At 35.9% G+C, this 24,540-nt stretch overlaps 1 protein-coding gene across 1 annotated transcript in view; it reads right to left on the reverse strand.

Moving 5' to 3' along the window:
• The window catches only part of CYLC1 (cylicin 1), a 32,870-nt gene that overhangs the window by 7,890 nt on the left and 440 nt on the right, over positions 1–24,540 (reverse strand). The window contains exons 2-4 of the mRNA XM_068963185.1: positions 17,580–17,662; positions 12,225–12,343; positions 9,269–10,963 (exon numbers count right to left, since the gene is read on the reverse strand). Of these exons, the coding sequence (XP_068819286.1) occupies positions 9,269–10,963; positions 12,225–12,343; positions 17,580–17,662 (1,897 nt within the window). The remainder of the gene's footprint in view (positions 1–9,268; positions 10,964–12,224; positions 12,344–17,579; positions 17,663–24,540) is intronic.

Here is a 24,540-nt window from a genome sequence, read left to right on the forward strand (position 1 = left end):
ACTAGTATAGCTCATCAGTGAATTTAATAAAGCTATGATACAAAGTAAATACACTGAAATTTCTTGTATATCTGTTCACTAACAATTAAAGATCTGACAAATAAATTAAATTAAAAAATTACATTTGCCATTGCATCAAAAAGAATAGTGAAATACCTAGAAATAAACCTACCTAAGGAAGCAAAAGACCTGTAGTTCAGAAACTATAAGATGCTGATTAAAGAAATCAAACACAACACAAACAGATGATGATATATACTATGTTCTTGGATTGGAATTATCAATATCATCAAAAAGAATATCCTACTTAAAGCAATCCCTGTCAAATCACCAATGAAAAATTCCCCATAAGTACAACCAAAAAATAAAAATAAATAAAAACCTTACAATTTTTATGGAAACACAAAAAGACCCCAAATAGCCAAAGGAATTTTGCAAAAGAAAAGCAGAGTTTGAGGAATGAGACTCCCTGATTTTAGGCTACACTACAATGCTACAGTCATCAAAACAGTATGGTACTGGCACTGAAATTGAAATATACATCCAATAAACTGGATCAAAAGCATAGAAATAAACCCACACACCTATGGTCAACTAATATAGGACAAAGAGGGCAAGGATATACAATGGAAAAAAGGCAGCATCTCCAATAAGTGTTTCTGGGAAAAGTGGACAGCTACATGTAAAAGAATAAAATTAGAAAATTCTATAACATCATACACAAAAATAAACTCAAATGGGTTAAAGACATAAATGTAAGATAAGATACCTTAAAACTATAATATCATATAAGAAATGAATCGCCAGTCTAGGTTCGATGCAAGATACAGGATGCTTGGGGCTGGTGCACTGGGATGACCCAGAGGGATGGTATGGGGAGGGAGGTGGGAGGGGGGTTCAGGATTGGGAACATGTGTACACCCGTGGCAGATTCATGTTGATGTATGGCAAAACCAATAGATTATTGTAAGGTAAAAAATAAATAATAAAATAAAAGATTAAAAAAAAAAAAAACTCTTAGGGGACAGTATAGGCAGAATGCTCTTTGACATAAATCATAATAAGTTCCTCTATGACTCACCTCCTAAAGTAATGGAGAGAATAGCAAAAAATAAGCAAATGGGATCTAGTTAAAGTTAAAAGCTTTTGCATAACAAAGAAAAACATAAACTAGATGAAAAGAAGACCCTCAGAATGAGAGAAACAATTGCAAATGAAAGTGAAAATTGAAGGCACTCAGTCGTGTCTGACTCTTTGCAACCAACTGACAAAGGATTAATCTACAAATATCCAAGCAGCTCAGGCAGCTCAACATCAGAAAAACAAACCACCCAATCAAAAATGGGCAGAATACCTAAACAAACATTTCTCCAAAGAAGACATACAGATAGCTATTAAACACATGAAAAACTACTCAACATGGCTTGTTATTAGAGAAATGCAAATCAAAACTATAATGAAGTATCACCTTGCACTGGTCCGAGTGGCCATCATCAAAACATTTACAAATAATAAATGCTAGAGAGAATGTGGAGAAAAGGGAATGCTCTTGCCCTGTTGGTGGGAATGTAAATTGATACAGCCACTATGGAGAACAGTATAGAGATTTATTAAAAAAAAAAAAAAACTAGGAATAAAACTAGCATGTGACTCAGTAATCCCACTACTGGGCATATATCCTGAGAAAATCACAACTTTAAAAGGCACATGTATCTCAATATTCACTGAAACACTGTTTACAATAGCCAGGACATGGAAGCAAAATAGATACCCATTGGCAGATGATAAGATGAAGAAGTTATGGTACATATATACAGTGGAATATTACTCAGCCATATAAAGGAACACATTTGTGTCAGTTCTAGTGAGATGGATGAACCTAGAGCCTGTTATAAAGAGTGAAGGAAGTCAGAAAGAGAAAAGCAGATATCACATAAAAATGTATATATATGGAATCTAGGAAAATGGTACTAATGAAGCTGTATTTAGGGCAGGATTAGAGATGTAAACAGAGAATAGACTTGTGGACACAGTGGGGGAAGGAGAGGGTGGGACAAACTGAGAGAGTAGCGTGGAAACATATACATTACCATATATAAATATCCAGTGGGCATTTGCTATATGACAGAGGGAGCTCAACCCAGTGCTCTGTCACAAGCTAGAGGTGTGGGATGAGGTGGGAGGATGGTGGAAGATTAAAGAGGGAGGGAAAACATGTGTACCTATGGATGATTCATATTGATGTGTGGCAGAAACCAACACAACATTGTGAGTCAATCATCCTACAATTAAAAATAAATTGTTAAAAATGTGGTACATATATACAATGGAATATTACCAAATTATTAAAAAGAACAAAATACCACCATTGGAAGCAACATAGATTGACTTATAGATTGTCATACTGAGTGAAACAAGAGAGAAAGAAAAGGACAAATATATGTTATGACTTACATGTAGAGTCTAAAAAAAAAAGAGGTACAAATGAAACTATTTCCCAAACAGAAATAGAGTCACAGATGTAGAAAATACATTTATGTCTACTAGAGGGATAATAGGAAGGGAGGGATAAATTGGGAGATTAGGACTGACATATACACACTACTAGACATAATACAAATGCCTAATAAGGACTTATCCTTCAGGCCAGGGAATTCAATACTCTGTCATAATCTATATGGGAGATGAATCTATAAAAAAGTGAATATATGTATTCTTAGAGATAACAAGATAATCTTTTTTACAAAGATGGGCAAAATACAGGACAGAAATGGCATGGACCTAACAGAAGCAGAACATATTAAGAAGAGGTGAAAAAATACACAGAAGAACTATACAAAAAATCTTCACGACCTAGGTAACCACGATGGTGTGATCACTCACTTAGAGCCAGACATCCTGGAATGTGAAGTCAAGTGGACCTTAGGAAGCAACAGTACAAACAAAACTAGTGGAGGTGATGGAATTCCAGTTGAGCTATTTCAAATCCTAAAAGATGTTGCTGTTAAAGTGCTACACTGAATATGCCAGCAAATTTGGAAAATTCAGCAGTGGTCACAGGACTAGAAAAGGTCAGTTTTCATTCCAATCCCAAAGAAAAGCAATGCCAAAGAATGTTCAAACAACCACACAACTGCACTCGTCTCACACATTAGTGAAGTAATGCTCAAAATTATGCAACATTATGTAAATTCAACAGTATGTGAAACAATTACTTCCAGATATACAAGCTGGATTAAGAAAAGGCAAAGGAACCAGAGATCACATTGCCAACATCTGATGGATCATAGAAAAAGCAAGAGAATTCCAGAAAAACATCTACTCTGCTTCACTAACTACACTAAAACCTTCCACTGTGTGGGTCGCAATAAACTGGGAAACTTCTTAATGATATGGGAATGCGAGACCACCTTACCTGCCTCCTGAGAAGTCTGTATGCAGGACAAGAAGCAACAGTCAGAACTGGACATAGAACAATGGCTGCTGCTAAGTCACTTCAGTCGTGTCTGACTCTGTGTGACCCCATAGACAGCAGCCCACCAGGCTCCCCTATCCCTGGGATTCTCCAGGCAAGAACACTGGAATGGGTTGCCATTTCCTTCTCCAATGCATGACAGTGAAAAGTGAAAGTGAAGTCGCTCAGTCATGCCTAACTCTTAGCGACCCCATGGACTGCAGCCTACCAGGCTCCTCTGTCCATGGGATTTTCTAGGCAAGAGTACTGGAGTGGGGTGCCATTGCCTTCTCTGATAGAACAATGGACTGGTTCAAAATTGAGAAAGGAGCATGACAAGACTGCATATTGTTACCCTGCTTATTTAACTCATAAGCAGAGTACATCATGCGAAATGTCAGCTGCATGAAGCACAGGCTGGAATCAAGATTGCCAGGGGGAATATCAATAACCTCAGATATGCAGATGACACCACACTTATGGGAGAAAGTCAAGAGGAACTAAAGAGCCTCTTGATGAAATTGAGAGAGTGACGTGTACCCCAATGTTCATCGCAGCACTGTTTATAATAGCCAGGACATGGAAACAACCTAGATGTCCATCAGCAGATGAATGGATAAGAAAGCTGTGGTGCATATACACAATGGAGTATTACTCAGCCATTAAAAAGAATACATTTGAATCCGTTCTAATGAGATGGATGAAACTGTGAAGTAAGCCAGAAAGAAAAACACCAATACAGTATACTAACACATGTATATGAAATTTAGAAAGATGGTAATGATAACCCTGTATGTGAGACAGCAAAAGAGACACAGATGTATAGAATGGACGTTTGTACTCTGAGGGAGAGGGAGAGGGTGGGATGATTTGGGAGAATGACATTGAAACATGTATACTATCATGTAAGAAACGAATCACCAGTCTATGTTTGATACAGGATACAGGATGCTTGGGGCTGGTGCACAGGGATGATCCAGAGAGATGATATGGGGTGGGAGGGGGAAGGGGGGTTCAGGTTTGGGAACTCATGTACACCCATGGTGGATTCATGTCAATGTATGGCAAAACTAATACAGTATTGTAAAGTAAAATAAAGTAAAAATAAAAATTAAAAGAAATAAAGCTGACTTAAAAGTCAACATTCAAAAAAGGAAGATCATTGCATCAGGTCCCATCAGTTCATGACAAATAGATGGGGAAACAATGGAAACAGTGACAGACTTTATTTTCTTTGGCTCCAAAATCACTGAAGATGGTGACTTCAGCATGAAATTAAAAGACCTTTGCACCTTGGAAGAAAAGCTATGACTGCACTAGATATCATATTAAAAAGCTGAGACATTACTTAGCCAACAAAGGTCCATATAGTCAAAGTTATGGTTTTTCCAGTAGTCATGTATCGATGTGAGAGTTGGACTGTAAAGAAAGCTGAGCACTAAAGAAGTGATGCTTTTGCACTGTGGTGTTGGAGAAGACTCTTGAGTATTCCTTGGTCTGCAAGGAGATCAAATCAATTTTCCTAAAGGAAATCAGTCCTGAATATTCATCAGAAGAAAAGATGTTGAAGTTGAAGCTCTAATATTTTGGCCACCTGATGTGAAGAACTGACTCATTAGAAAAGACCTGATGCTGGGATAGATAGAAGGCAGGAGGAGAAGGGGATGACCGAGGATTAGATGGTTGTTAGACATCACCAACTCGGTGGACATGAGTTTGAGCAAGCTCTGGGAGTGGGTGATGGACAAAGACCCCATGGACTGGGGTCACAAAGAGTCGGACACAACTAAGCAACTGAGCTGATCTGATGGACATGTATAAATGATTTTCTTTGCTGTACACCAGAAACCAACAACATTGTAAATTAACTATACCTCAGTAAAAATTTTAAAAAATAAAATATTGTGTGATATCATATACAGAAAATTTAGAAAGAAAAACAAAATACTAAATTACGGAGAACAGATTGGTTGTTGTCAGATGTGGGGAATGTGGATGGTGGACAAAATGGTTCAAAGGAGTTAACAAGTACAAACTTCCACTTATAAAACAAATGTCATGGAAATATAATGTACAGAAGGGCAACTACAATTAATATTACTGTACCTATGTTTGACAATGTTAATAGAGTGCTTTTTAAAAATTTTCATCACATAAAAATAGTTTGTAGCTATGCACAGTGATAGAGTTGCATATACTATTGTCATGATTATTTCTAAATATATAAAAATATCAAATCTTATGTTGTAGACCTGAAACTAAAATGTCAGAGTATGCCAATTATATCTAAATAAAAATAGAAAAATTAGAGTGGAAAAGAAACACTCTAAACTTAGTTTTCTACCTACATTAAATGGAACAAAAATAATTCTTCATTCAAACTTGAGGAGCAAGTCAGTCTTCGCAAGCATAATTTCATTGTGAATTATTTTAATCAAGGAATAATGCTAACCCTGAAACAAGGTACTAGCCTTATTTATGTGCTGCTGTAAGAATCAGAAGGACTCTGATTGGAGAAGTAAGGACATGGTTTTTCAAGCTCATAGAGAAAAAGACTTAAGATGCATTAACACATTCTGATCATTAATTTCCCACACAAAAGTGAGGTTATATATATTTTCTATTCAGATATCAATTTAGAATGTAACTTGCACTATTGTGACTTCTTTCCTTCTAAAATGTCTTGTTTGTTCATTTTAGTCTAATATTGCTAGAAAAGAAATACTTAGGAAAATGGATGTCAGATATGATATGATTTGCAGCTCTTTTAGAGATATCAAATTCTTAACCAATGAAATATAGGCCAGGTGACACTTTTTGAACTGTGGATACAGAAATAAAGAATAATAAAGGTCAGGTTCACTGTTGCATGGAGCCTAAATTCTAATGGTTAATATAATTAGCAAACATGAATAAACATACATTTTATATTAAGATACATTCTATGAACGGGCTTCCCTGGTGGCTCAGTGGTAAAGAATCCACCTGCTGATGTAAATGTGGGTTTGGTCTCTGGGTGGAGAAGACCCCTTGGAAAAGGAAATGGCAAGCCATCCCAGTATTCTTGCCTGGAAAGTCCAATGGGCAGAGGAATTTGGCAGACTATAGCCCATAGGTTTGCAAAAAAAGTCAGACATGATGTAGCAACTAAACAACAGCAACAACAACAACAATAATATTCTATGAAGAAAAATAAAGTAGGATTCTGAGTTAGAAGAGTACTGGACAGTTGTGGGAGGGGATAACATAAGATATAGTAAATCAGGGAAGGCTTGTCCAAAAAAATAATATTTAAATTGAAAAACCAAATGATGAGAAGGACTAGTCATGCAAAAACTGGGGAGAATTCCAAGCGGAGGGAACAGTATATGCAAAAACTTGGCAAGAGAGCAATCTTAATGTATATGAGAAGCAAAAATAATAGTAGTATGGGTAGGTCAAAAAATAAAATGGGTAACTGGTTCAAGATGAGGGTAGAAAATAGAGGCTGGATAATGTAAGCATTGAAAGCCAGGGTAAGAAGCCTGAGTTTATTATGAATGCAATGGGAAACCGTTAGTGTTTTAAGCAGTGGACTGTAGAGGCAGCAAGACTCTTCCAGTACTTCAGCAAAGATTATGATGAGTATTGGGACCATTTAGGTAGTAGTAGTTGAGATAGAAGAAGTGGACTGATTCAGAATATATTTTGGAGGTAAGGTAGACAAGTTTTAGTGATTGATCTCATATGGGGATGAGAAAAAGAGCAGAATCATAGATGATATCCAGATTTTAAAAGATTAAATGGGTGGATGGCAGTGCCATTTACTAAGATGGAGAATACTGGGAAGGACTAGGTTTTGAAATGGGTTAAGAGTGTTATTTATATATGTTAAATTTGAGATGTCCAGTAGACTCTACACTGAAAATTCCAAGTAGGTGTTTAGAATTTGTAACTCATTGGAAAGACCAAAGTTGGCTATGTTACTTTAGGAGTAATCAATACATAAATGACATTTAAAACTATTGAATTGGATGAACTCACCAAAGGAGAATTTTAGAGAGAAGGTCCAGGACCAAGTCTTAGATCATTCTAACATTAAAGGTGAAGAAGAGTAAGACATAATAAAGGTGGTGAAAAGCTACCAGTAAGTAGAAAGAACAGGATAGGATAGAGTCAAGTTAAGTAAGTGTTTTTTGAAAGAAGAGGTTGGTTTACATGATGCTGGATTATAGAATAACATGAGGAGCGAAGAGAGCTCAGTATGTGTGGCTACAAGAAGATATTTGGTAATCTTGAAAAGAACACTTTTAATAAAATGGTAGGGATGGAAGAGCCTGATTAGATGGTAGCTATACAAATTTAAGCTTATTACAGTGATAGTATGCATATATACAAGGCCAGAACATATCCTGGAAGTTTCAAGGATTCAAGGATTTTGTAGTATTTCTTGTATTTTACATTTTTTTTTTTTATAAAAACTGCTTTTGGAAGAGAGTTCAGCTTTTGGAGGGTCTCTTTTTCTCAATTACCTTAAAATTATCCACCAATATATTTTAATTTCTTACAATTTTTTTTGCTTTACTGGTTATCTGCCCGCTGACTTAGACTGAGCCCTAAAATATGGGGTCATTAACCAGCTTTGTCACAAAGCTGACATTTTGAGTCTGCCAGGAGAAAAATGGACTTAAAATCAGCCTTTTTGAAAGAGATAATAAAGATTAATTAATCTCTCCCACAAATGTAAAATATATGAAGAGCAAATGGAAGTCAATACATAAAGCTTTATTATAAATAAACCAAGGGTAGAAAAAAACTTGGAATACAATGTAAAGTGAGATTCCCACCATTCAGAAAAGGAAATGGAAGCCTTTTGAGAGATAAGAACAAGAATGGGGGGACAGAGAGGACGAGGAAGAAAGGGTGGGGGAAAATTAATTAAATATAAGGTCCAATCCCAGCCATATCTACAGATGTTCTGAATTTAGCAGGACAGAGAACATGAAACCTACCATGCTGAGAATAGTCAATTAACACTGTGGGAAAGCAGAGGAAATACAAACTGATGCCCAGAAACCATGCAAATGAATCACACCTCAACCAAAGATCAGAGATCCAACAAGTGAGATGTTTACAGCCATGTTTTAAAGAAAGGGGTATTGAAAGGGAGATCCTCTGTAGGAGAAAAATAGAAAACTTTAAATTTACAGATCCAAAGAGATTGGATCAACCTTGAAAATACTCCCCGCACCCTCGATTATCAGTACTAGTGACAACTCATAAAGATACTGTTAAAAATTAAATAATTAAATATACTTTTTTGCATATCTGAATCCTAGTATGTTATGTTTCCATCTTGCTGTGTCTGAATTTGGTTGAGTTTTTTTTATCATATTCAGCAACTTCCTAGGAAATGTCTTTATATCCTACTAAAATATGCCCCTTGAAAATTTTAGCCATTTTCCTTTTTTTTCTTTCATAAGTGTAGGACAGTTACCACATTTGTAATATGATCCTTTTTACAAACAATTATGAATGATTATTTTTCAAATTATTTTTCAAATTGTTTTACAAATAATCATGAATAGTTTCTTAAATCCCAAGCCAGTTCTCTCTGCTCCAATCTAAATACTATTCTTAACTTTTTGACATTTGTTTTGCAACTCTTTTGGGTCCTGTGGAAGTACTCTATCTTTTCTCATCTGTGAGTCTCAAACTTGTCAATATTCCAGTAAAAGAGAACTAATCTTCAGAGAAAATATGAATTCAAAATTTAAAATATATCTTTCATTTTTAATCCAGTTTTCTCTAAAAATAAAACAGGAGCAAACATACCAAAGGAGCATATCTTGGCTTTAGAGGTGGAGGAGGCATCTGGCACCGACAGAGATGTTTGACTCTAGGTGATGGCAGTATAGGCTCACAAGGAGATAGTGGTAGTCTTTCTCTTGACGGAGGAACTCTACCTGTACCTATTTTTTTTCCTTTTTCTTTGAATGTAGTCCTCCGAGATGACATTTTGATTCCTCTTTTTGGTTCCACTGCATCCTTCTTTGAATCTGTAGATGTGGCATCTGATTCATCAACTCTCTTTTTAGGCCCAGGTTTAAATAGAGACTCTTCAGATTCAGCATCTGAACTTTTGAACATTTCAGTCTTCTTTAGGTATCTTTTGGAAGACACATCAGATTCAGCACCACTAGACTCTGTGTCCTTTGCACTCTTCTTGACGTCTTTCTTTGAATCTCGCTTAACCTTCTTTGACTCCCAATCAGACTCAGTTTCAGTAGACTCTCCAGACTTCATTGTAGACTTCTTTTTGTCATGTTTCTTTAAATCTTTCTTATCTTTCTTTGAATCTTTTTCACTCTTTTTTGCATCCGCTTCAGATTCAGAATCAGCATCAGTAGACACAACATCCTTCTTGGCATCCTTTTTATCATCTTTCTTGTCCTTTTTCGAATCTTTCTTTGCATCCTTTGAGTCTCCAGATTCTGCATCAGTAGACTCTGCATCTTTCTTGGCATCCTTTTTCTTATCATCTATCTTTGAATCTTTCTTGCCCTTTTTCAAATCCTTCTTTGCATCCTTTGAGTCTCCAGATTCTGCATCAGATGCAGCATCCTTCTTGGCATCCATTTTCTTTGCAGCATCCTTCTTGGCATCCATTTTCTTTGCAGCATCCTTCTTGGCATCCATTTTCTTATCTTTCTTTGACTCTTTCTTGCCTTTCTTTGCATCCTTTGAGTCTCCAGATTCTGTATCAGTAGATTCTGTATCCTTCTTTGCATCTTTCTTGGTGTCTTTTGTTGAACCCTTCTTATCTTTATTTCCATCTTTCTTTGCATCTTTTGAATCTGCAGATTCAGCATCAGAGCCCTTCCCTTTTGCATCTTTTTTTGCATCCTTCTTTGTTGGCTTCTTTGAATTATTCTGTGAATAATTCTTTAACCACATATCAAATTCCATGGTCTCAGCATCCGACTCCCCTAAATGTACCATTAAATCCACATTTGAACTATTTTTTGAGCAAGTCTCTGATAAGGCATCAGAATTATTCTTTGAGCTCTTAGAGTACTTCTTTGTACTTATGGATTCAAAATCCATCTCCTTGGAATCTCTTGAATATATCTTTTCTCTTTTTTGATGCTTTATTGAAACTGGTATAGAATCTTTGGATTCTGGGTTTGTTTCTGATTTGGACTTTGACTCCTTAGATAGTTGACTTCCATGTGATGATTTTGATGGAGTTTTTTCTGCTTTATTTCCTCTTTCAGGTTTCTCATCTATTTCATGTGGGCCTGTATCTTTCTTGGAAATCTTCTTCAAAGCTGCTCCTTTTTTGTCATCTTTGTACTTTTTAGATTCTACCTTTTTAGAATGGCTTATATGAGTATAAGGATGTCTGAATGAGGCCTGTCTCATGACGGTTAAATTAATAGATGGACTTTGAAATTTTTTCCTTAAAGAATGCCTTATCCATATATGAGCTGGCTTCTGAAGTTCATCTAAATTTCTTTTATCATGTCTCTGAAAAAAAATTGTTAGAATAATGATGTTTTTAAATGAGTTATATCTTTTTTATATTGAAACAAGTAGTCTAGCTTTTCGAGGACCATCTATTTAGATTGTGGCTGTTTCTTTTTCAACATTCTGTGTGTGTTTGTATGTGTATGTGAGAAAACTCCACTTTGGAAATAAAACGCATTTAAGAAGAACCTCAGAATATCTTCAGTGATTCATATTAAGATAAGAGGGGGTCCACAATGATTCATGACACTTCAGGACCTGGCTTCACAATAGATAATAAATTCCTTTAGAACTCCTACATGGGAGAGATATTTTGAAATATTTCATGTATCCTTCTGCCCCAAAATAGATTAAAAAATAAACTGATACTCTTGAAGTGTGCCATGATAATTCTTACAATAGTTTACAATTCTGTAGGCTTCAGGGTTAGCCTGATTTCTACATATGCTTTCAAATTTTTTTTTTTTACCAAATTGAGAGCCTAAGATCTCTGCTGTGAAGCACTGCTGAAAACAAATACATTAAATAAAACAAGTGTCTTATTCTCATTAATTAGTGTAGCAGTAGCATATTATAATTATTAGTTTTTTATTTCTGTCCAAGCATTTGTCAAGGCTGGTTGCCACAGTGACCACATAGACTGATTTTACATTTACTTCTCATATTTCTTCCATTGTTATATGGAATGAAAGGAAGCCCATGAAGAGAAGCATGAAACTTGGGTTTCTATAGGTGTAAATAAATGACCCTTGAATAAATGTTCTGCTTTGGGAGATGCTTTTAAAACATATTTTGCTATCACTATGGGTGACCTCTGTAAGCTAACTTTTCTTTTGGCTAGTTGTAAGAATAACTCCATTTTATAAAAGCAATAGAAAATTGGAATCTCCAAGTATCTAGTATTTGAATGCTACATTAAAGAAGATGTAAAGGCCCTGAAACCTCAAGATTGGCTCCTATTCTAAGGCTCAAATTTTATATGTTTTTGCAGCTGGTAAACATTGCCTGAGAGATCCCACCAGTTTCGGTATTGGATTCTCCAGGTTACCTAGCCTATAAGCTTTAAAATGCCTTTGAAATGGAGGAACATGTATAAATAAAAGCTCAGTCAGAAACAGTTGGGGACAATCTGCTATACAGGGAATTATACACCTAAAATATCTGCCTCCTAAAGATATCAAAATTCAAAATATGTATTTTATTTGTATGTATGTATTATAATATATTATATTTAGTTAAAAATGATCTTGTCAATACTCACAGGAACTGTGATTTGTATTTCTGAAGGTCTTAATCTCTTTTTTCCACCTGGCTGGGATGATTTGGGAAATGTTATAGTGAAATATTGTTGATTCCATAATTTTTTGCTTGTTTCACCGACTGAAATGAGAGAGGATAAGAAACAATTTTGCAGCTAATAGCCAGACTTTCATCAGTTCTGAAAAAAATTCCTGAGCAAGGAATATAGTTTAAACTAAATTATAACTCAAAATATAGTCCCTCCCCCCAGAGTTTGTAGTTTATTTGCATGCCAGTTAAGGAAAAATAAAAATTGATTAATCCATTTAGAACCAAATTGTGTTTAAAATGATATTTGTAATTTTATTTTCTAGATTAAACCAATACATGCACTACCATGTATAAAATAGATAGCTAAAAGGGAAGATGCTGTATAACACAGAGAGCTCAGCTTGGTGCTCTGTGATTACAGAAGGGGTGGGATGGGGGAGTGAGAGGGAGGCTCAATAAGGGGGGGGAGGTATATATGCGGGGCAGAGAGGAGCTACTTCACGTCCAAGGTGAGGAGGGGTGGCAATGAAGAGATACCCCTCATACAAGGTAAGGAGCAGTGGTGTTGCTGGAGCATCCGTGAAGAGATACCCCACGTCCAAGGTAAGAGAAACCCAAATAAGATTTGTAGGTGTGGTGAGAGGGCATCAGAGGGCAGACACAATGAAACCAGAATCACAGAAAACTAGCCAATCTGACCACATGGACCACAGGCTTGTCTAACTCAATAAAACTAAGCCATGCCATGTGAGACCACCCAAGACAGTCGGGTAATGGTGGAAAGGTCGGACAGAATGTGGTCCACTGGAGAAGGGAATGGCAAACAACTTCAGTATTCTGGCCTTGAGAACCCCATGAACAGTGTGAAAAGAAAAAATGATAGGATACTGAAAGAGGAACTCCCCAGGTCGGTAGATGCCCAATATGCTACTGGAGATCAGTGGAGAAATAACTCCAGAAAGAATGAAGGGATGAAGCCAAAGCAAAAACAATACCCAGTTGTGGATGGGACTGGTGATAGGAGCAAGTTCGATGCTGTAAAGAGCAATATTGCATAGGAACCTGGAATGTTAGGTCCAGGAATCAAGGCAAGTTGGAAGTGGTCAAACAAGAAATGGCAAGAGTGAAAACTGATATTCTAATAATCAGAGAACTAAAGTGGACTGGAATGGATGAATTTAACTCAGATTACCATTATATCTACTACTGTGGGCAGGAATCTCTTAGAAGAAAAGAAGTAGCCATCATGTTCAACAAAAGAGTCTGAAATGCAGTACTTGGATGCAATCTCAAAAATGACAGATTGATCTCTGTTCGTTTCCAAGGCAATCCATTCAATATCACAGTAATCCAAGTCTATGCCCCAACCAGTAATGCTGAAGAAGCTGAAGTTGAACGGTTCTATGAAGACCTACAAGACCTTTTATAACTAACACCCAAAAAAGATGTCCTTTTCATTATAGGGGACTGGAATGCAAAAGTAGGAAGTCAAGAAACACCAGGGGTAACAGACAAATTTGGCCTTGGAATATGGAATGAAGCAGGGCAAAGTCTAATAGAGTTTTGCGAAGAAAACACACTGATCATAGCAAACACCTTCTTCCAACAACACAAGAGAAGACTCTACACATGAACATCACCAGATGATCAATACCGAAATCAGATTGATTATATTCTTTGCAGCCAAAGATGGAGAAGCTCTATACAGTCAGCAAAAACAAGACCAGGAGCTGACTGTGGCTTTGATCATGAACACCTTATTGCCTAATTCAAAGTTAAATTGAAGAAAGTAGGGAAAACCACTAGACCATTCAGGTATGACCTAAATCAAATACTTATGATTATACAGTGGAAGTGAAAAAGAGATTTAAGGACCTAGATCTGATAGAGTGCCTGATGTACTATGGATGGATGTTTGTGACATTGTGCAAGAGACAGGGATCAAGACCTTCCCCATGGAAAAGAAATGCAAAAAAGCAACATGGCTGTGTGGGGAGGCCTTACAAATAGCTGTGAAAAGATGAGAGGTGAAAAGCAAATGAGAAAAGGAAAGATATAAGCATCAGAATGCAGAGTTCCAAAGAATAGCAAGGAGAGATAAGAAAGCTTTACTCAGAGATCAATGCAAAGAAATTGAGGAAAACAACATAATAGGCAAGACTAGGGATCTCGTCAAGAAAATCTGCGCTATCAAGGGGACATTTCATGCAAAGGTGGGTTTGATAAAGGTCAGAAATGATATGGACCTAACAGAAGCAGAAGATATAAAGAAGAGGGACAATAATACACAGAAGAACTGTACAAAAAAGATCTTCACAACCAAGATAATCCTGAAGGAGTGATCACTCACCTAGAGCCAGACATCCTGGAATGTGAAGTCAGGTGGGCCTTAGAAAGTATCACTGAAAACAAAGCTAGTGGCTGTGATGGAATTCCAGTTGAGATCTTTCAAATCCTGGAAGATGCTGCTGTGAAAGTGCTGCACTCAATATGCCAGCGAATTTGGAAAACTCAGCAGTGGCCACAGGACGGGAAGAGGTCAGTTTTAATTACAAAAGGAAGGCAATGCCAAAGAATGCTCAACCTCCACACCATTGCACTCATCTCACACACTAGCAAAGTAATGCTCAAAATTATCCAAGCCAGGCTTCAGCAATATGTGAACCATGAAATTCCAGATGTTCAAGCTGGTTTTAGAAAAGGCAGAGGAACCAGAGATCAAATTGCCAACATTCGCTGGATCATGGAAAAGCAAGAAAGTTCCAGAAAAAAACCTCTATTTCTGCTTTATTGACTATGCCAAAGCCTTTGACTGTGTGGATCACAATAAACTGTGGAAAATTCCAAAAGAGATTGGAATACCAGACCACCTGACCTGCCTCTTGAGAAACCTACATGCAGACCAGGAAGCAACAGTTACAACTGGACATGGAATAACAGACTGGTTTCAAATGGGAAAAGGAGTACAATAAGGCTGTATATTGTCACCCTGCTTATTTAACTTATATGCAGTGTACATTACGAGAAACGCTGGGCTGGTAGAAGCATAAGCTGGAATCAAGGTTGCCGGGAGAAATATCAATAACTTCAGATATGCAGATGACACCACCCTTAGGACAGAAAGTGAAGAGGAGCTAAAAAGCCTCTTGATGAAAGTGAAAGAGGAGAGTGAAAAAGTTGGCTTAAAGCTCAACATTCAGAAAACGAAGATCATGGCATCTGGTCCCATCACTTCATGGGAAATAGATGGGGAAACAGTGGAAAGAGTGGCAGACTTTATTTTTTTGGGCTCCAAAATCACTGCAGATGGTGATGGCAGTCATAAGTTTAAAAGACACTTGCTCCTTGGAAGGAAAGTTATGACCAACCTAGATAGCATATTCAAAAGCAGAGACATTACTTTGCTGACTAGGGTCCGTCTAGTCAAGGCTATGGTTTTCCCAGTGATCATTATGGATGTGATAGTTGGACTGTAAAGAACGCTGAGTGCCTGAGAATTGATGCTTTGGAACTGTGGTGTTAGATAAGACTCTTGAAAGTCTCTTGGACTGCAAGGATAACCAACCAGTCCATTCTAAAGAGATCAGTCCTGGGTGTTCTTTGGAAGGAATGATGCTAAAGCTGAAACTCCAGTACTTTGGCCACCTCATACGAAGAGTTGACTCATTGGAAAAGACTCTGATGCTGGGAGGGATTGGGGGCAGGAGGAGAAGGGGACGAGAGAGGATGAGATGGCTGGATGGCATCACCGACTCGATGGACATGAGTTTGGGTGAAGTCCAGGAGTTGGTGATGGACAGGGAGGCCTGGAGTGCTGCAATTCATGGGGTTTCAAGGAGTCGGACACGACTGAATGACTGAGCTGAACTGATATGTATATTTATAGCTGATTCATGTTACTGTGCAGTAGAAACTAAGACAACATTGGATATCAGTTATTCTCCAATTTAAAAAAAATACTGAAAATAAGAGTTACAGTTATATAATCAAACAGTAAGAATGGAAAATAAAAATTAACTGTTTCCTTCCATACATCTCCATCACCTCCACTACCTTCATTTCATTTTGTTTAAATTGCAGAGCATATGACTTCCTCTATAGTCTCCACAATATCTATTAATAGCACAATAGCATAATAGCTATTAACAGAGCATCAGTTGAAAATCTCAATTGATTAAGTGTTTATGTTTCTCCTCATCTAACCTCAATGACATTCCAAGCCATAAAAATTAGGGCCACAGACCGAAATGCTTCATTCATTTCTGACACCTTTATGGCATTGAAACATTTATATTATCTTATGTATAATGAATCACCAGTCCAGGTTTGATGCATGATACAGGGTGCTCAGGGCTGGTGCACTGGGATGACCCAGAGGGATGGGATGGGGAGGCAGGTGGGAGGGGGTTCATGATGGGGGACACATGTACACCCATGGGAGATTAATTCCAATGTATGGCAAAACCAATACAATATTGTAAAGTAATTAGTCTCCAATTAAAATGAAAAAAATTAAAAATTAATTGAAAAAAAAAAAAAAAAGAAAGGGCATGTACACATTTGAGGGCACCCAGAATAGAGTGATCAGGAGGATCAAGCTATCTGGAAGCTATCAAAAGAAGAAAAGTGGGATAGTTTAGATAGTTCTTCTGGAGATTAACAAGAGATGTGATCATTATACTCAAATATTTAAAGAGTTGTTACATAAAAGAGTAGAAGAAGCGTAGTAATAGTAGTAATATGATAGCTGCAACTGCTAAAACATATATAGCACTTGCTATATGCTGGACTGTGTTTTAAGTAGTTTATATATATCAACTCTTAGTCATTGCAAAACTTTGAATTAGTTAATATAATTTATATTGACTCCATTTTACAGATGTAGAAAAATAAAGCACCTAGAGAGGTTAAATTACTTGCCCCCAAATCATAAATTTAGCATAAGAGTTAAGATTCAAGTACAGATAATTTGGCTCCAGAGTTCATGCTCTTAATTACAATGTCAGAGACGTCTTTGTTTCCTAAGGGAATAGCTAGAATCAATGGATAAATTTGTAGCAGTGCAGGTAGATTTCAACTCAATATATTAAGAAATTTCCTAAAGCTTTAGCTGTTCAACACATGAACTGTCAACTTTTTTCTTTCTGACTATAGAAATAGTTTAAACACACACACACACACACACACACACACACACACACACAATATTCATGCTTCTCTTAGATTTTAACAAAATCTCAGGGTTTTTTTTTATGCTTTATCACATTGAATGGAAGAGACAAGTCATTTCCTTAAAATTGTTTTCAAATATAATTTTAATTCTTACTTGGTATGGAATTATCATATGTTTTGATGGTTATTTCTTGCCTGTTTAAAAAAGAAAATGTTTTAATTGGATTTGTACTATGTCTGATAATAATAACAATAGTGACTATTATTACTAAAATGCTTTTAATAGTAACACTATCAGAAATTTGATGTGTTCTCTGAATTCCATTATTTAAGACTGTCTACCTATAATCCACAATTCCCTTCCTTTAAATCAAGTTATAGATGTATATGACTGTATTTCTCATCAGAAACTTGAATAAAAACAGACTACAGATCAAAACTGAAATAAAAACACTCCAGTTAAAATAAATAAATAAATTTATTTAAAAAAAACTTGGTAAAGAGAAGGAAATATAATCTTATGTGCATATCTAAATAAACTTACTAATGACAAATTTAACTTAGTAAAAAAAACACTAATTTGAAAAATTCTATAACATGTAAAATATTTAATTATATAGAACAATAAATAAAATTAGTTCCCCTGCAATTTTCTAATGAAAACATATAAATCAGTATGAACCATATATCTTCTAAATTCACTACATAAAATTTGAAGACAACCTACCATGTTTAACTAAAAAGCTTCTTGACGAAAGTGAAAATGGAGATTGAAAAAGTTGGCCTAAAGCTCAACATTCAGAAAACGAAGATCATGGCATCTGATCCCATCACTTCATGGGAAATAGATGGGGAAACAGTGGAAACTGCGTTAGACTTTATTTTTTTGGGCTCCAAAATCACTGCAGATGGTGACTGCAGCCATGAAATTAAAAGACGCTTACTCCTTGGAAGAAAAGTTATGACCAACCTAGATAGCATATTCAAAAGCAGAGACATTACTTTGCCAACAAAGGTCCATCTAGTCAAGGCTATGGTTTTCCCAGTGGTCATGTATGGATGTGAGTGTTGGACTGTGAAGAAGGCTGAGCACCGAAGAATTGATCCTTTTAAACTGTGGTGTTGGAGAGGCTCTTGAGAGTCCCTTGGACTGCATGGATATCCAACCAGTCCATTCTGAAGGAGATCAGCCCTGGGATTTCTTTGGAGGAAATGATGCTGAAGCAGAAACTCCAGTACTTTGGCCACCTCATGCGAAGAGTTGACACATTGGAAAAGACTCTGATGCTGGGAGGGATTGGGGCAGGAGGAGAAGGTGACGACAGAGGATGAGATGGCTGGATGGCATCACTGACCTGATGGACTTGAGTCTGAGTGAACTCCAGGAGTTGGTGATGGACAGGGAGGCCTGGCGTGCTGCGATTCAGATTCATGGGGTTGCAAAGAGTCGGACATGGCTGAGCGACTGAACTGAACTGAACTGAACTGAACCACGTTTTAATATTCTTAGTACTTAAATTCAACCACTAATGATGTGTGAGAGGGGAATGTATTAAGTGTTGATCTGTATTTTGAGTTGCTGCTATACATGGGGAAATTGGTCCACGGTATCTTCCATTTGGAAAGTATTCATTTAATTTTGTAATGATTGTGTTGTCTATCGAAGATATACATGGTATAATGTTTTTAATTTTAAAATTTTTATCTTTTTAAAATTTATTTTATTTAACTATTACTTCCTTATTAATTAGCAGGAACAGTAGATTGTGACCATTGCTAATTCTGAGGTTGTACTTGTGTGTGCTAAGTCACTGCAGTTGTGTCTGACTCTTTGCAACCCAGAGTCTCTAGGTGTGGCTCAATCAAGTCTATCTAAAAACTCTCACAGGTTGTTTGGACACTCAGTTCTAGTTATGAAGCATGCTCAGTTTTATGTATGAATTCATGGTCCTGAAAAAGAAAACTTCATAATTTATGAAATTGCCCAAGCTTGTGATGTTTGCTTTTTCAAAAAAATAGATCAATGGTCTATTCATCTGTATTGAAACCACATTTATTCTATAGCATAGATAGAAGGTTAAATGGCCTGGGATCCTGAAAACTTAAAAGTTTGAAAGTTTGAAATTCTGGTTGGGTCACTGACTTCACATTCTGGGAAAAATACGTTGCACCTGTATTGATTTTTACTTCTTTGCTACAGTCTAAAGTAATCCTCTTCAAACTTTGTTTTGAGCATGACTCAATATGTGTGATGTGTGGATAATTCAAATTCTGCTGTAATAATATACCTTATAAAGTACACATTAAGATAGAAAATTTTAAGAGATGAAATAAACTACATAAATTGAAGTTGTAATATCCTGTTCACATATTCCAATTGATTATCTTGCATGTACATCTCATTTTGGAAAACACTAGAGAAGACAATAAAGAAACAATGAGAAATGGGAAAACAGTCAAATATCACAACATTTCTACCTTGTATATGGGCTTCCCAGGTGGTAAAGAACCTGCCTGCCAATTCAGGACATGAAAGTGATGTAGGTTTAATCTCTGGGTTGGGAAGATTTCTGCCACTATTTTTGTCTGAAGAATCCCATGGATAGAGAAGCTTCTCAGGCTATGGCCCATAGGGTCACAAAGAGTTGGACACTATTGAAGTGACTTACTGCCTTATATACAAGTGGCCTCAGTCTCAAATCATTAGGGCTTTAATAAAGTTAAAATCCTGAGAATTTTTATTCATTCCAAAGTGTACATCTTAGTGCAAGAAATGATTGTGTGCATACAGTTTTGTTACATAAGTGACCTGAACCTATATTTTGAAATAAAGAGGAAAATTAGTGACAGAAGTCAGAAGAGAATGGAAGGCATATTTAGTTCTCAAAAAAACAAAACAAAACAAAAACAAAAACAACAACAACGAAAAACACTGACAATTTAAGATTTTTATCACAGCACAAATATTTTTCAAAAGTGAGTGTGACATAAACACATTGTTTTTATATTAAAATAAAACAAATTTGTGAGAGATGTATGGGTAGCAGAAAGTACTAAAACAAATGCAAGTAAGAATTCTTCAGGTAGAAGGAAATGGCCTAAGATAATACATACTTAAGATAAAATAAAGAGCATAAAACAGCACATATTTGGGTGCAGAACATGAATATTAAGTATTTACACATAATAATGATAATCTGGTAAGCTTAAAATAAAATTTATAAATTTAAATTCAAAGTTTATAATGGTAATAAAGATTGGTGAAATAATTGGAGTTAAGGTGTTATAAGAAGCTTGATTCCCTGGGAGTTGTAAAGATATGAATTTATGATATAGTTCTATAAATTAAAATATAACCACTAAAGAATAACTAAAATTGTATAAATAAAATAATAGAAAAGGAAATATAATTTAAATGTTTGATTAATATAAAGGAAAGCAAAAAAGGATAAATGAACAACAACATGGGACAAATAATAAAACTAAAATGATAGATGTAAATCCAAACATAAAGCTATTACATTAAAAACAAATGGACTGGGGACTTCCCTGGTGTGCAGTAAGAATTTGTCTGCCAAAGCAGGAGACACAGGCTTGATCCCTGGTCTGGGAAGTTTCCACATGCTGTAGAACAACTAAGCCTGTGAGCCACAACTACTGAGTTTGTTTGCCACAACTGCTGAAGCCTGTGCACCTAAATCCTGTGGTCTGTAACAAGAAGCTACTGCAGTGAGAAGCTCATGCCCAACAAGAGTAGCTCCTGCTCACCACAGCTAAACGCCTGCATGCAGCAACAATGCAGCAAATTCTTTACTCTCTGAGCCACCAGGGGAACCCAAGAATACTGGAGTGGGTATCCTGTCCCTTCTCCAGGGGATTTTCCTGACCCAGGAATCGAACCAGGGTCTCCTACATTGTAGGTGGGTTCTTTGCCACCTGAGCTACCAGGGAAACCCAAGAAAGACCCATTGCTGCCAAAAATAAATAAAATTTAAAAAATCAAATAGGCTAAAATCAACAAGTTATAGAGCTTTTCTGCATAACACTGGGCCTATAATTAACAATACTGTGTTTTACACTTAAAAATTTGTTGAGTAGTTCTCATGGTTAATTTTCTTACCACAGAAAAGTATATGGACTAAGTACACCACTTAAAACATGAATCTGCACAGTGGATTATAATAAAGGTAAAATATGAGAACGTGATTTTTTTCTTTTTTGATTTTAATGGAAAAGGAATACACTGTGTACCTTAAAGGATAATAAGCTTGTGGAGTTAAACTAATGTCAAAGTTAACTTTAAGATACGTAAAAATAAACAGGAATATTTTATAATGGTAAAGGGGTTAATCCAACAGAAAGATGTAGTAATTGTAAATATGCATGTACCCACTGACATAGCTCTAAAAACCATAAAACTATAATTTATAAAAGGAAAAGTAATGTGCAAACTGACAATTATAGTTGGGAACTTCAGCATATTTATTTAAATAACTAATAGAACAAGAAGAAAAGAATATACAGTGGAGATATAGAAAAGTTGAATACCATGATTGACAAAAGTTGGCATAATATAAAGACATTACACCAAATAACTGCACAATACTATACATTTTTTTCAAGTTCACATGGAACATTTAACAAAAGTGACCATAGGCTAGGCAATAAGTGAGTTTCAACAAGTATCAAAGTACTAAATCATATGGCATATGTCTGCTGCTCACAATTGAATAAAGCTAGAAATCAACAACAGAAACAAAAATATCTAAACAATTGGAAATTAAAAATACAATCTATGGATCAAAGAATGAATTACAATGGAAACTAGAAAATATTTTAAAAATATATTGAAGAGCATAAGGTAAATACAGTATTGAAATATTTGTGGGATGTAAAAACCTATTTAAAACTTTATAACTTTAAATTTGTAAATTAGAAAAGAGGAATAGCTGAAAAGTCAAGGACTTAAATATGTAGTTTAAGAATCTAAAAACAGAACAGCAAAATAAAGCCAACATATATAAGAGGAAAAAATAATAAAATTATCATCAGAAAGAAATGAAAGAAGCAAAAACTTTATGCTAATATATTGAAAATTTTGATGAAATAGGCAAATTCCTTTTTTAAAAAATATGAAATCTGAAACAAGGTTAAGTAGAAAATATGGATTACTGTATGTATACTAAAGACATTGTTTGATCATTAAAAACGTACCAACATAGAGAATTCCAGGTGTGGATGTCTTCATTGATTAAGTCTCCCAAACACCTAAGGAAGAGAAAGTAACAATTATTTAAAAAAATCTTCCAAAGAACAGAAAAAGAAGAATGACTTATCAATTTATTCTATGAAAAGAACATAACCTTGATACCAAAATCTGATGAGGTCATTAACAGAAAAAAAATCACAGACTTATATCTCTCATAAATATAAATACCCCAATCCTTAAATATTCAATCTAATTCAATACATAGAAAGGGTACTCTACCACAATCAAACAGGATTTAATTCAGGTTAAACATTTGGAATTCACCACATTAACACATCAAAATAAAGAAAGGAAAATTATATGAATATTTCAATATGCAGTCTAACAAATTAATGGTAAAATTTTAGCAAATAAAAATTGGAAAGAAATTTCCTTAACCTGATAAAGGATATATACAGAAAACTAGAGAAAATACAAATACTCAATACTGAAGCATTAGAAATATTCCCCTTAAGCTCAGGAACAACAAAAGGATATCTGCTAGTCAACTTCAATGTAATATTTTACTGGAGGTTCTAGCTAGTGCAATAAGGAAAGAAAAAATATAAACACAATGTCAAGAATAGGGGAAAAAAGAAATAAAACTGTTATTATTTGCATAACATCATGTTTATATAGAAAATCCATAATACCTATAGACACACAATTACAATTAATAAGATAATTTAGCAAAATATAGATATAAGATTAAATGTGAAAATAAATTATATTTAGATATACAACAAAACAGTTAGAAAATATTTTAATAATACAATTTGTCAGTTCAGTTCACAGTTGTGTCCTACTCTTTGTGACCCACGGACTGTAGCACACCAGGCTTCCCTGTTCCTCACAAACTTCCAGAACTTGCTCAAACTCATGTCAATCAAGTCAGTGATGCCATCCAACCATCTCATTCTCTGTTGTCCCCTTCTCATCCCACCTTAAACCTTTCCCAGCATCAAAGTCTTTTCCAATGAATCAGTTCTTCACATCCAGTGGCCAAAGTATTGGAGCTTCAGCTTCAGCATCAGTCCTTCCAATGAATATCAGGACTGATTTTTTTAGGACTAACTGGCTTGATCTGTTTGCACTCCAAGACTCTCGAGAGTCTTCTCCAAGACCACAGTTCAAAAGTATCAATTATTTGGCATTCAGCTTTCTTTATAGTCCAACTCTCACATCCATACATGACTACTGGAAAAACCATAGCTTTGACTAGACAGACTTTGTCTGCAAAGTAATGTCTTTGCTTTTCATATGCTCTCTAGGTTGGTCATAGCTTTTCTTCCAAGGAGCAAGGGTATTTTAATTTCATGGCTCCATCCACCATTTGCAGTAATTTTAGAGTCAAAGAAAAATAAAGCCTGTCATTGTTTCTATTTTTTCTCCATCTATTTGCCCTGGAGTGATGGGACTGGATGTAGGATCTTAGTTTTTTGAATGTTGAGTTTTAAGCCAGCTTTTTCACTCTCCTCTTCCACTTTTCTCAAAGAGGCTCTTTGGTTCCTCTTTACTTTCTGCCACAAGGGTGGTGTCATCTATGTATCTGAGGTTATTGATATTTCTCCCAGCAATCTTGATTCCAGCTTGTGCTTCATTCAATCATCGACAGCAAGAAGTTGGATCCAACCAAAATATGATACCTCACATCCAAGGGAAAAGAGGAAACCCCAACAAGATGGTAGGAGGGGCAAAATTTCATTTAGAATCAAACCTTATACAGGCCAGAGATGCTTGAAGGGTGCAAACAAAGCCTTGTGTGCACAGGACCCAGGGACCCCACAGGAGACTGAGCCATACCTGCCTTTGAGTGTTTGAGTGTTTCCTGCAGAGGCACAGGCCAGTAGTGGCCTGCCTCAGGGAC

Source organism: Capricornis sumatraensis, chromosome X, assembly GCF_032405125.1.
Source record: "Capricornis sumatraensis isolate serow.1 chromosome X, serow.2, whole genome shotgun sequence".
Lineage (NCBI taxonomy): Eukaryota > Metazoa > Chordata > Mammalia > Artiodactyla > Bovidae > Capricornis > Capricornis sumatraensis.